Source organism: Pocillopora verrucosa, chromosome 9 (genome assembly GCF_036669915.1).
Source record: "Pocillopora verrucosa isolate sample1 chromosome 9, ASM3666991v2, whole genome shotgun sequence".
In the NCBI taxonomy this organism is placed as follows: Eukaryota; Metazoa; Cnidaria; class Anthozoa; order Scleractinia; family Pocilloporidae; genus Pocillopora; species Pocillopora verrucosa.
Window position 1 is genome coordinate 17,064,846 of NC_089320.1, and position 11,843 is coordinate 17,076,688.

At 40.5% G+C, this 11,843-nt stretch overlaps 1 protein-coding gene across 1 annotated transcript; it reads right to left on the bottom strand.

Annotated features, from left to right (window-relative positions):
• Positions 1-80: 80 nt before the first annotated feature.
• Positions 81-11,811, bottom strand: LOC136283382 (tetratricopeptide repeat protein 28-like). The gene is made up of 9 exons (XM_066172178.1): positions 11,762-11,811; positions 10,774-10,827; positions 8,004-8,165; positions 7,405-7,482; positions 7,166-7,233; positions 6,211-6,303; positions 2,788-5,156; positions 999-2,436; positions 81-650 (listed from the first exon to the last, which is right to left on the bottom strand). The coding sequence occupies exons 1-8, from the start codon at positions 11,805-11,807 to the stop codon at positions 1,002-1,004; spliced, it is 4,305 nt and encodes a 1,434-aa protein (XP_066028275.1). The 5' UTR covers positions 11,808-11,811; the 3' UTR covers positions 81-650; positions 999-1,001.
• Between the last annotated feature and the right edge of the window lie 32 nt (positions 11,812-11,843).

Below are 11,843 nucleotides of genomic sequence, written 5' to 3' on the forward strand. Positions count from 1 at the left end.
ACCAATTCCACAGTTCATGATTTATGCCTGCTCTAGTTTTTATGGATAGTACATTACCTCCAAGCTGGCAAAGGCTTTAAGATTAAATAATTAAGCTATCAATCCAATGGGTCAAAATGTATCAAATGCATGCCCAAATGCATATAAAAAAAGCAGTCATATGTACAACCTACAACAAGTTAGAAATTCAAAGGTAAGATATGCCAAAACACCAAAGGTTAAACTTTCGTATTAAACTTATGATTTAGAAAACATCGCTGTTTAATCCTTACGAAGACCATGTGAAATTAATTAAAAGGTTTTCTCAGCATAACTTGTCTTAAACATGGCTGCGACACTACTCAATCTCCGCAAAAAATCTCTTTTTAAAAGTAAACCATCTGACTTATCAGTTTAAATCCACAAAGCGGAATTTAAAAGAAGTCAAAAAGAGTTTCAAATTGTACTTAAAAGTTATGGTGATGATATGGTAACAAATCACTTATTTGATTATAGCCTCAATGCTAGTTATTTCACGATTCAACCGGTTCAATTCAACGCCGCGTGACATTAAATTTGTATCGCGTGCCTCTGTTGGTTTTGATTGGCATTAGTCAGTACCAAACGCCTGGGCTCTACTCTTGCCTGCATACAGATCCATCAGTGATGACCTACAAGAAAAGTATAAGAGCCGCAAATTAAATATTTTTCTTGAATTCATCGAGAAATAGATTTAAGTGCCCTGCTTTATTACAAAAGAAAAACTGCGAGTCTCGGCATCAACAACAGGCAGTGCAATAACTCCACGAGAAACTTATTTCTCTGTTTTGTGTTATCCTTGTGCACCCTCTACCTCGGCTGCAGGAACGTAATGAAGATAAAAGACATGAAGACATAAAGGGTTATTGGAAACACAACTAAATATTCATGAAAAAGTTCCATAAGGAACAAAGAGGCGATAATTAACATCTCACTCTTCGTTGATTGAGCAAAATTAAAGGCGCACTTATTATGGATACCTTTTAAATTTCTGTTAATTCCAGTTTCACGTCGTCCCCAATGAGTACAAATGGCGCCCAGTAATTCCCTTTACTGAACATTTCAGACTTTCTCATGCACTTCATGGCTTGATTGACAGCTTCACTGGTACCCTTGCCTTCTTCCAGTGCTCCGTAGAAATGTTTCATGAACTCCTGAGTACCATCGTCATCAATGGCCCACAGGGATACCAGAACCGATCGAGCACCGGCACCTAAGAACGCTCGCGCAATGCCAACCACACCTTCGGCCATAACCTCACCGCAAGCGCTGTAACAGCAACTTAGCACAACCAGTTTCGCTCGCAGCCCGGCTCGTAACACGTCTCTCATTGTCAGTAGATAGTCTTCCTCTTCAGCTTGACAGGTTGTCCTACTCGTGTTTGGTGCCAAGAGAATCTCTCCTGTTTCTTTTTTACCATGCGCTGCAATGTGAACCAACGCAACTGAGGAAATTTGTCCTAATACCTCTTCCTTTGTCGCCTCCCCTCCAACGAGAGGAGCAATACCGAGGATTCCTCCAATCATCTTCACCTCTTTCCTTGCACCCGGCAGCTGATTCAACAAATTACCCTGATAAAGGACTTGCTTGTAACATGGATCACCCACGAGCAGTGCACCGGTTTTATTGTGCAATTCTGTCGGGCAGTCTGAGATTAATTTTAAAATGGTTAGGGATGGAATTACTCGAATCCTGAAAGATTCGCACAGATACCTTGAATTCGAATCCACCAATGCTGCATAGGGCACCAAGCAAAGTGGACCTTCGGGAACAAATACAAGCTCATTTCCATCAATCAGATCTGCGATAGGAGCAACTATGATATCATAAAGCTTCCGCAGGGCATTTGTCGTCGCGTTTCGCGGAGAACCATCGCTCGTTGCTTTTTCATCTCGGCCCACTTGAGTTGAACTTTTTTCCCATTCAACAGCAGCCCTTGCACTAACTTGCAAGGAAGCAGCCTTATTCAAAGAGGTAATGTAAACTTCTAATTCACGTTGGTAAAGAAAGTTGTTCACATGCTTTTTTCTCGATTGAACGACTTCCCCGTTCCGAATAACCCACAAAGCAATGTAAGGTCCAGTAATTGCTAGAAAAACTGCATCTGATGAAACGTTTCTTAATGAAAGACAATCAGAGCATTTTCTAGAGTTCCACCGCGGGAGGGTTTGTCGAAAGTTGTACTTTAAATCCACGATATCTCCTAGAGTTTGTGCACGTCCCTCCTCGGCAGCAAGAAGAGCTTTGACATGTTCACCCTTCAGTAAAAGTACGCGCCAAACACCATTGTATGCTGTTTTGTGAACATTTCGATACGATATCTTCCAGTTATGGTTCAACAGAAAACTAGCCCGAATGTTATTAAAAATCTTTCTACTAGAAACATAATAGTCGAGGGCGCTTTGGAGACATTCCTGCCTTTCAAAATTTGTAGCAAGACTACAAAGAGCCTGGGCAATCCCATTCTTGTCTCCCACTTCTTTGGCAATTTCTACATATTGTTTATGGTACTCAATGGCTGTTTTGAACTGTCCTAGACTAAGATAAGCATCGCCAAGGCTGCCATAACTCTTTCCTTCTCCAGCCCTGTCTCCCACTTCTTTGGCAATTTCTAGATGACGTTTATGGTACTCGATGGCTGTTTTGAACTGCCTTAGACCAAGATAAGTATTGCCATGGCTGCCATAACTATGTCCTTCTCCAGCCCTGTCTCCCACTTCTTTGGCAATTTCTAGATGACGTTTATGGTACTCAATGGCTGTTTTGAACTGTCCTAGACTAAGATAAGCATTGCCAAGGCTGCCATAACTCTTTCCTTCTCCAGCCCTGTCTCCCACTTCTTTGGCAATTTCTAGAACACGTTTAAAGTACTCGACGGCTGTTTTGAACTGTCCTAGACCAAGATAAGTATTGCCATGGCTGCCATAACTATGTCCTTCTCCAGCCCTGTCTCCCACTTCTTTGGCAATTTCTAGATGACGTTTATGGTACTCAATGGCTGTTTTGAACTGTCCTAGACTAAGATAAGCATTGCCAAGGCTGCCATAACTCTTTCCTTCTCCAGCCCTGTCTCCCACTTCTTTGGCAATTTCTAGATGACGTTTATGGTACTCGATGGCTGTTTTGAACTGTCCTAGACTAAGATAAGCATTTCCAAGGCTGCCATAACTCTTTCCTTCTCCAGCCCTGTCTCCCACTTCTTTGGCAATTTCTAGAACACGTTTAAAGTACTCGACGGCTGTTTTGAACTGTCCTAGACCAAGATAAGTATTGCCATGGCTGCCATAACTATGTCCTTCTCCAGCCCTGTCTCCCACTTCTTTGGCAATTTCTAGATGACGTTTATGGTACTCGATGGCTGTTTTGAACTGTCCTAGACTAAGATAAGCACAGCCAAGGTTGCCATAACTCGCTCCTTCTCCAGCCTTGTCTCCCACTTCTTTGGCAATTTCTAGATGACGTTTATGGTACTCGATGGCTGTTTTGAACTGTCCTAGTCTAAGATAAGCATTGCCAAGGTTGCCATAACTCTTTCCTTCTCCAGCCCTGTCTCCCACTTCTTTTGCAACTTCTAGACGACGTTTATGGTACTCGACGGCTGTTTTGAACTGCCCTAGACTAAGATAAGCATTTCCAAGGTTGCCATAACTCTTTCCTTCTCCAGCCCTGTCTCCCACTTCTTTGGCAATTTCTAGATGACGTTTATGGTACTCGATGGCTGTTTTGAACTGTCCTAGACTAAGATAAGCATTGCCAAGGCTGCCATAACTCCCTCCTTCTCCAGCCTTGTCTCCCACTTCTTTGGCAAATTTTAGATCTTGTTTATGGTACTCGATGGCTGTTTTGAACTGTCCTAGACCATGATAAGCATTGCCAAGGCTACCATAACTTTTTCCTTCTCCAGCCCTGTCTCCCACTTCTTTGGAAATTTCTAGAACACGTTTATAGTACTCAACGGCTGTTTTGAACTGTCCTAGACCAAGATAAGCATTGCCAAGGCTGCCATAACTCTTTCCTTCTCCAGCCCTGTCTCCCACTTCTTTGGAAATTTCTAGAACACGTTTATAGTACTCAACGGCTGTTTTGAACTGTCCTAGACCAAGATAAGCTCTGCCAAGGCTGCCATAACTCTTTCCTTCTCCAGCCCTGTCTCCCACTTCTTTGGAAATTTCTAGAACACGTTTATAGTACTCAACGGCTGTTTTGAACTGTCCTAGACCAAGATAAGCATTGCCAAGGCTGCCATAACTCTTTCCTTCTCCAGCCCTGTCTCCCACTTCTTTGGTAATTTCTAAAAGACGTTCATAATACTTCATGGCTGTTTTGAACTGCCCTAGACCAAGATAAGCATTTCCAAGGCTGCCATAAGTCGCTCCTTCTCCAGCCTTGTCTCCCACTTCTTTGGCAATTTCTTGATGACGTTTATGGTACTCGATGGCTGTTTTGAACTGTCCTAGACCACAATAAGCAATGCCAAGGCTGCCATAACTCCCTCCTTCTCCAGCCTTGTCTCCCACTTCTTTGGCAATTTCTAAAGCACGTTCATTATACTTCATGGCTGTTTTGAACTGCCCTAGACCAAGATAAGCATTGCCAAGGTTGCCATAACTCGCTCCTTCTCCAGCCTTGTCTCCCACTTCTTTGGCAATTTCTAGATGACGTTTATGGTGGTCGATGGCTGTTTTGAACTGTCCTAGACCAAGATAAGCATTTCCAAGGCTGCCATAACTCGCTCCTTCTCCAGCCTTGTCTCCCACTTCTTTGGCAATTTCTAAAGCACGTTCATTATACTTCATGGCTGTTTTGAACTGCCCTAGACCACGATAAGCAATGCCAAGGCTGCCATAACTCGCTCCTTCTCCAGCCTTGTCTCCCACTTCTTTGGCAATTTCTAAAAGACGTTCATAATACTTCATGGCTGTTTTGAACTGCCCTAGACCAAGATAAGCATTTCCAAGGTTGCCATAACTCGTTCCTTCTCCAGCCCTGTCTCCCACTTCTTTGGCAATTTCTAGATGACGTTTATGGTAGTCGATGGCTGTTTTGAACTGTCCTAGACCAAGATAAGCATTGCCAAGGTTGCCATAAGTCGCTCCTTCTCCAGCCTTGTCTCCCACTTCTTTGGCAATTTCTACTTCCTGGTTTGATGTAATAAAATAAATTTTTTTGTTCATCGTGGTATAAGATAGGAGATGAACTTTATTCCTTTGTCCCACGATAGACTGAGTCACTTTGGATGTTGATGGCGACGATTCCATTGCAATGCTGCTAGTCTTCATCGCTCTGACGCTCTAAACGTCAGCCTTAACTCTTTACAGTGGCCAACGTACCCCCTTAAGCCATTTGTAGCACATAAAGTCGGCTGCTATTGGTGCATTTCGATCCTAATTAGTATTCCGGTTGTTAGATGGTGTTCCCTCATAGGTCCTCATTGATCGGCTGTTGTGGTGTTTGATCGTCGTATAGACACTTAACAATACTACGCTTCACTGACTGAGATTGGTGTGTGAGCCCCCTTACTGGTACACACGTGGGGTCATAGCCGCTATCCATAAAAGACTTCATCTCAACAACATCAATGGAGATAGTGGAATCGAAATTCCCGAAGCTTGGATACTCACGATCAAACAACATTAACCGATTAATGAGGACCTATGAGGGAACACCATCTAACAACCGGAATAATAATGAGGATCGAAATGCACCAATAGTAGCGAACCAACGCGCTACAAATAGCGACACGTAAACAAGCGACCTCACTGCTTAATAAAGACTAGCAGTATTGCAGTCGAAATGTCACGATCAACATCCAAAATGACTCTATTATGAGACAAACGAATAAAGTTCATCTCCTTTCCTGGTTTGAGTTTCCCTTAAGGTTTGGAAATGTGTCGCTAAGTTTATTACGCACTTATTTAGACCCTAAGTTTTAGGTTCGAACGAGGTCTTTAAAAAAGGCCAGCGATAGGTATTTTTTCTAACCCCGTCTGGTGTTTTTATTTGAGTGAGTACTGGAAAATATTGGCCCTTGCGGTAGTAACGATTAAGCAATATAATTTCGTGATTTTCGTTACTGGCCCCTCGACCAAGACCTGTGAACTCGAGATGCACGTTTTAACCTCTTTAGAGTTTCTGGTTGCCTAATAAGTTCTATTTAAAAAAAGAAATTCAGGTAATGGTTGTCAGATTTACCTTTACTTGCTGTGGCTTTATCTCTCCGGATGCGATTGTCTCACTACCACACTTGTTTAATAGATGACGCAACCTTTCGCTATTATCGTCCATCTTCAATGCGTTAAGTCAAATGACACTGCTGAGAGGAAAGGTGGAATGCCAAGGGAGGGTGTTTCATCCAGTTTTTAGGAGAAAGTCTATTAGACACTGCAAGACTTCTACCTGCAGAGTGCCTTTTCGGCTTTTGAGAACTCGACGAAAGCACCTTTCTTACAAACTTGTCAATCTTGATAACTTTGCTTTGCAGTTCACACAGTAATTCGATTAAGTCGCACACTTGTCAGATTTTTTAATTGTTCAGCCTTTTAACTCTTTACGGTGGCCAATTTACGTTTCCAACTCAGTTGTTAACACTAAATTACCTGCTATACTCTCCCACCGACGCAGCACCACAGTTTCTTTGGAAACTTACCCCCTTTTTTCATTTCTAATTGTTCGCCTTGCCTAAAATATCGGTCGCTTACCTGTTACTCTATGCTCATTTACATTAATTTTAACGAAGAGAAACGTATCGATTCACTCCAAAAAAAAAAAAGCGTTCGTAAAAGAGCAGCCATGAATGACAAAAGCGTTCCAAAGACCACTGAGTATAAAATAAAAAATGTAATCTACAACGTTGAATAACTAAGGATTACGTAATATTTCGGTGGGACACAGGAAAAAAGGCAATTATGAACGACAAGAAGTTTCTAAGTCTTTTCAACTTAAGAGTAAATAAGGAACCACCAGTTAAATGCAAATGACATAAATTTAGAAATATGGAACGAGCTCTGAAGGAAAACGAGTGGATTAGGGAAAATTTGAAAATCATTGCACGTCTTAAGTTTACACCAGATTTCTTAAGTTAAGCTTAAAGTGGAAATTACTTGAGTTTTTTTACGTCTTATATGCAAATGTATTTTTCAAAGGATACGGCCAATCCTTTATGACACCAGATCTTTGCTTCATCATACAACTTAAGCTGCACACAAGCTTCAGCTCCTATAAAATAACGATTAGTGAGTAACATCTAAGTGCCAAAATATTAGTATTTTCAATTCACAAATGTAGATTTATGGTGCGTGACCGCGTAGATTTGAGCTAGAAACATCTACTTCAACGTATGTAGCCAGGGAGCTATCACTAATTAATGGCGACTAAAATTAAACTCACCTTTCTCCAAGGCTTTGGTGAAAGTTGGCTCCAATTGTACAGCAACTGTGGCATCATCTAGGCTGTTTTCAAAATTTTCTGAAAGAGAGAGTTAGAGCTAACCGGTCATTTGCGTTCAATAGAATTGCAAAAAGAGTAACAGATTCGCTTTCAACAGGACTCTTTACAACTAATTCGAGGTTTTCTTTCACCTTAAAAAGACTTGGGCTCCCTCATATAACCTTCGATAACGCGGTTGGGGGGGAGAAGGAGGGTTTGGCGGGGAGAATACATATGGGAAGTGCAGGTGATAACGGGATTAGTTTATTAATTTTCCCCTTTTTTACCATTAGGACCTAAAACTTGAACTTGAACGCACGACGTGAAATTAAAGAGGGTCGTGACTGATATAAAGCTCTTCTCGGGGATTTCGGTTCAATAGAGGTCACAAGATTTGGAGTCTTTATCTTAAGTAGCCGTTATATTACTGGAAGTCCTTTAAGTCATTCGGAGTGATAGATAAAGGATCAGAAAAATTAGCGTAAAATGGGACCACATGACTCTTTTTGAAGATGAACTTTTAAGTAAACTATAAATAATTGAACGTTGAAATTCCATACTTAAACGGAAATGAGCTGCTGCCCTGTTATTGTAGAGTCTGGCTGTCAGCCGATAATCTTTGCAATTTAGTTGAAGTCCTTCAGTGTACAGTCGTAGCGCTCTATGAAAATCTCCTTGTCTGTATTCTTTGTTACCTTGCTGAAAACAATCCTTTGCTCTCACTAAAAATACAGGAAACACCGGAATATTACTCGTTATGACCAATTACTTACAATACCCCGCATACCCAGCATAGCAATGATCATATCCAAAAATATATAAGCCCACTTACTCAGTATTCACGTCTTATATCCTTTAGGAAGAATATGGATTTTTATGATTTCGAGAACATTTTAAGCAAGATCTTTTTTATGGATGGGCAGTTGTTCTTGATTGGAAGCGGATCAAGAAAAGCAAATAGAAGAGACAACAACAATGAATCAATTACAACAAGAAACCCGAATATATTAGAATAAGGGGGGTAAGTTTCTATAGTAACTGTGGTGCTACGTCGGTGGGAGAGTATAGCAGGTAATTTAGTGTTAAAAACTGAGTTGAAAAAGTAAATTGGCCACCGTAAAGAGTTAAAAGGCTGATGTTTCGAGCGTTAGTCAGAACGACTGGAGGAATTGTTGGTTGTGCGTGGGTTTATTTTCAGAAAATGGAGCTACGCTATTGGTGGGAATATGGTGACGAGAAAACAAGAATAAATTAGTTAAGTGAAAAGCGCTCATTTATACCGTGGGGATTAAGGGTGCCGATTTGGAAGAAAATTTTTGTTCTAATGTTTTGCAGCATTCCGAACTGCCGAGATGTAGGGAAAGGCCACAAACTGCCATGTGTTGTTTAGAATGATTAGGGAGATTTAAGTGTCTAGCGACTGGTTTGGATGCGTCCTTGTCATTTCTTTCTACGTCGCGAACGTATTCTCGGAATCGTTCACCTAGTCGTCTTCCTCTTTCACCAATATATAACTTATTGCAAAAAGTGAAAGTTATGCAATAAATGACATTGACGGAGGTACACGTAAAGTGATCAGTTATCTTAATGGATCTCTTGGGTCCCGATATTTTCTCTATGATCTTCCGGAAAGTATTATTCACTCTCATCGACAATTAATTCATGTACGAAGATTTACCTCTGTTCATTAGGTAAACGGCGGGAAGTAATTTTAAGTAAATTCAATTTTTTTTTATTTTAAAGTTGAGAGAGTTTGCTAGTTTGTTTACTGCAATGGCGTGTGTAAATCTGGTCTTTGCTCCATAAAAACAGAATTCGAATGATACACTCCAACGAGACACAAGGGGATTTAATGCAGCCTTTTCTCATTGAATTCCTTCAGTTTCTGTTGTCCAATTTACGGTACAAATGTCCAAATGTAACGGACTTGGAAAGACTCACCGAGAGCGTATATTTGTTGTAGAATTGAAATTAAAAATTCGCTCACCCTTTCACTACGAACAAATTGTTTGAGAAAATTCAGATATTAAATGAATGAAAGTTTCCTCGATTAGTTCAACTGTAACCAAATACCTCACGTTTTAACTTTCTGGGTACTTTTTGTGAACGATTAAAATTAATTGCAGGCGGTTTTTAGGCCGCTTGTCAACCAATGTAATGACACTATTGCTTATACAAATTAATTCTCAAACCGATATTTTTCTGTCAACCAAAGTGATTTGAGAGAGAGAAAAGAGAGGATTAATAAGTTATTTATCAGCTTGAGATAGTGACCGAAGTCTTTGCTTCAAATACTCAGGCTGCTCAGCTGGAAAAACGAGATATATTTATAAAAAATGGCAACGAAAGTAGGGATGTTGTACTCGGCGACTCACGAAAGCGTTACCGTTGCCCGTGGGAAGAGTTAGGAAAATACTGACCGGGTAAAGAACCAATCAGATTGCAGGATTCGTTACCTTGCCCTCTTTTGCCATTCTAGCACGATGCTGTTCATAGCGTTCCATCACATGAGTATTTCAAGACACGTGCATCACTTTTTCAATAGATCTTTTTTTTTAAGAAAGGCTAGTGCGACTATGTTTTCTCGCGCAGTAGAATGGTAATCAGAGTTACTCCCGGAAAAAGATTATCACTTCACTTCGTTCTATTAGACGGGAGATGGACAATTTGCACCAAATCAGTTCAAACTCTTGGTTCCTCTTCAGCAACGTTCCGAAAGAGAAATTTCTAACTGAATGTAGAGAATAACCTTGGATTGCTCATAAACTCGCGCCTCTAACACAGTCAGTCAGATTTCACACTAGAACTAGGTAATTTAGTGTTATCAACTGAGTTGATAATGTAAATTGGCCACTGTAAAGAGTTTCAAAGCTGACTTTTAGAGCGTTTGCCCTTTGTCATTCTCTCTGACGAACTGGGCTAACGCTCGAAACGTCAGCTTTGAAACTTTTTTACGATGGCAAATTTACATTATGAACTCAGTTGATAAAGCCAAATGTTATCTTGTTATATTCCTCCACCGATGCAGCATCACAGTTTCTTTAGAAACTTACCCTCCATAAAAATATAACAAGTTGAATTGCGGCTCTGTCGCTATTGTTTTCCTGGGCGTCAGGTATGCGCAGTTTCCTTGTTTCCACTTAAATTTCTCATCGGCTCCTTGTAGTAATTCCTTCTCGTGACTTGCTGATTTAGTTTCGGTTTTACGACACTCAGTCATAAAGCGCTCTACTAGCTACGGTTGAATTGTTCCGAGTGTAAGAGGGACAGTGGATGACTACAGATTGTCCTACCTTACGTCTTGTGGAACACGTTAGTCTTCTCACTTACCTACTAAGGGGTCGTTGTCTAGGTCCACATCTTTATCATCTGAAGTTTTGTTCGCTGAAATTATAGCGAAGATATGTAAGATGTCTTTTGCGCGTGTCACAACTGAACCAAATTTTCCATTTTAGTGACCCATGATGAAATGGAATATCTGTTTTTGTATCCCAATGGCCAACCGTACCGATTTCTAATCTGTCAGAATCACTCTCTTTGTCATGGAAAAGGCTTTACGAAATTAAACGCGTGAAGGAATTTTTCGACGTCTTGCTTAACTAAAAATTCGTCGGTGGTTTTAAAAATGGAAACTAAATGGAAGCCCTTACTGAGCACGGATTTCTAGCTCTGAGTTGGATAGTGGAAGATTTTCTGGAATGGTGACGACAGATTTGAGGCTCTCAGGTGATGAGTGAGGACCGATAAGTTGGTCAAATTTTTTTGGGCCTTAATTTGGTGAAATGGTTAAAAACACTGCCTTTGGTGACGATATTGCTTGGAATGAGAGAAAGAGGATGCATAAAAATTAGAGCGAAAACAAATGTTCTCTTAGGTTTTAACGCGTTTCGCCTTCGTCTTGGTGCCGAAAACATTGGTTTAAGAACGCCCACCAGTCTTTTGCAGAAAAATATGATCTGCAAATATTTTATTTAAAACGGTACAGCATCTTTTAGACTCAGTAGCCTTAATTTTTTTCTTTTAAAGAAAAGACAGGGGAAAAACTTCACACTTTTGAGTTTGGTCACATATGGTGTCTTCTATAATTTTCTTGCATACACTTTTTTTATATCGTGATAGATAAAAAGCCATTCCATCACTCACAGGTACAATATACTCTAAACTTGTGACAGTGCGATTGATAACAGGGCTGTTAGACTGTCGAAATATCAAGATTACTCAGTTTGCTCATCATCGATTACAAATCTCGGTTCGAGTTGTAGTATCATATCGTTATAATCATAAAAAAAATCTAACAAGGCCTCACTTTTTTCCTCACCTGGGGAACCGTTGTCAGCAGCAGCCAGGTTTTCATCAGCTTCCATGTTGTCCTCTTTGCCAACTGAAATACCAATACATAT

What these genes read in the sequence shown, in the direction of transcription:
- LOC136283382 (XM_066172178.1), bottom strand. Translation starts at nt 11,807, where the DNA reads ATGGAAGCTGATGAAAACCTGGCTGCTGCTGACAACGGTTCCCCAG. An exon ending in AGACAACGACCCCTTAGTAG is followed by an intron (nt 8,166 to 10,773) that starts GTAAGTGAGAAG and finishes CTGTATTTTTAG; the next exon opens with TGAGAGCAAAGGATTGTTTT. An exon ending in GCTTATCTTAGTCTAGGACA is followed by an intron (nt 2,437 to 2,787) that starts GTTCAAAACAGC and finishes AAATTTTGAAAG; the next exon opens with GCAGGAATGTCTCCAAAGCG.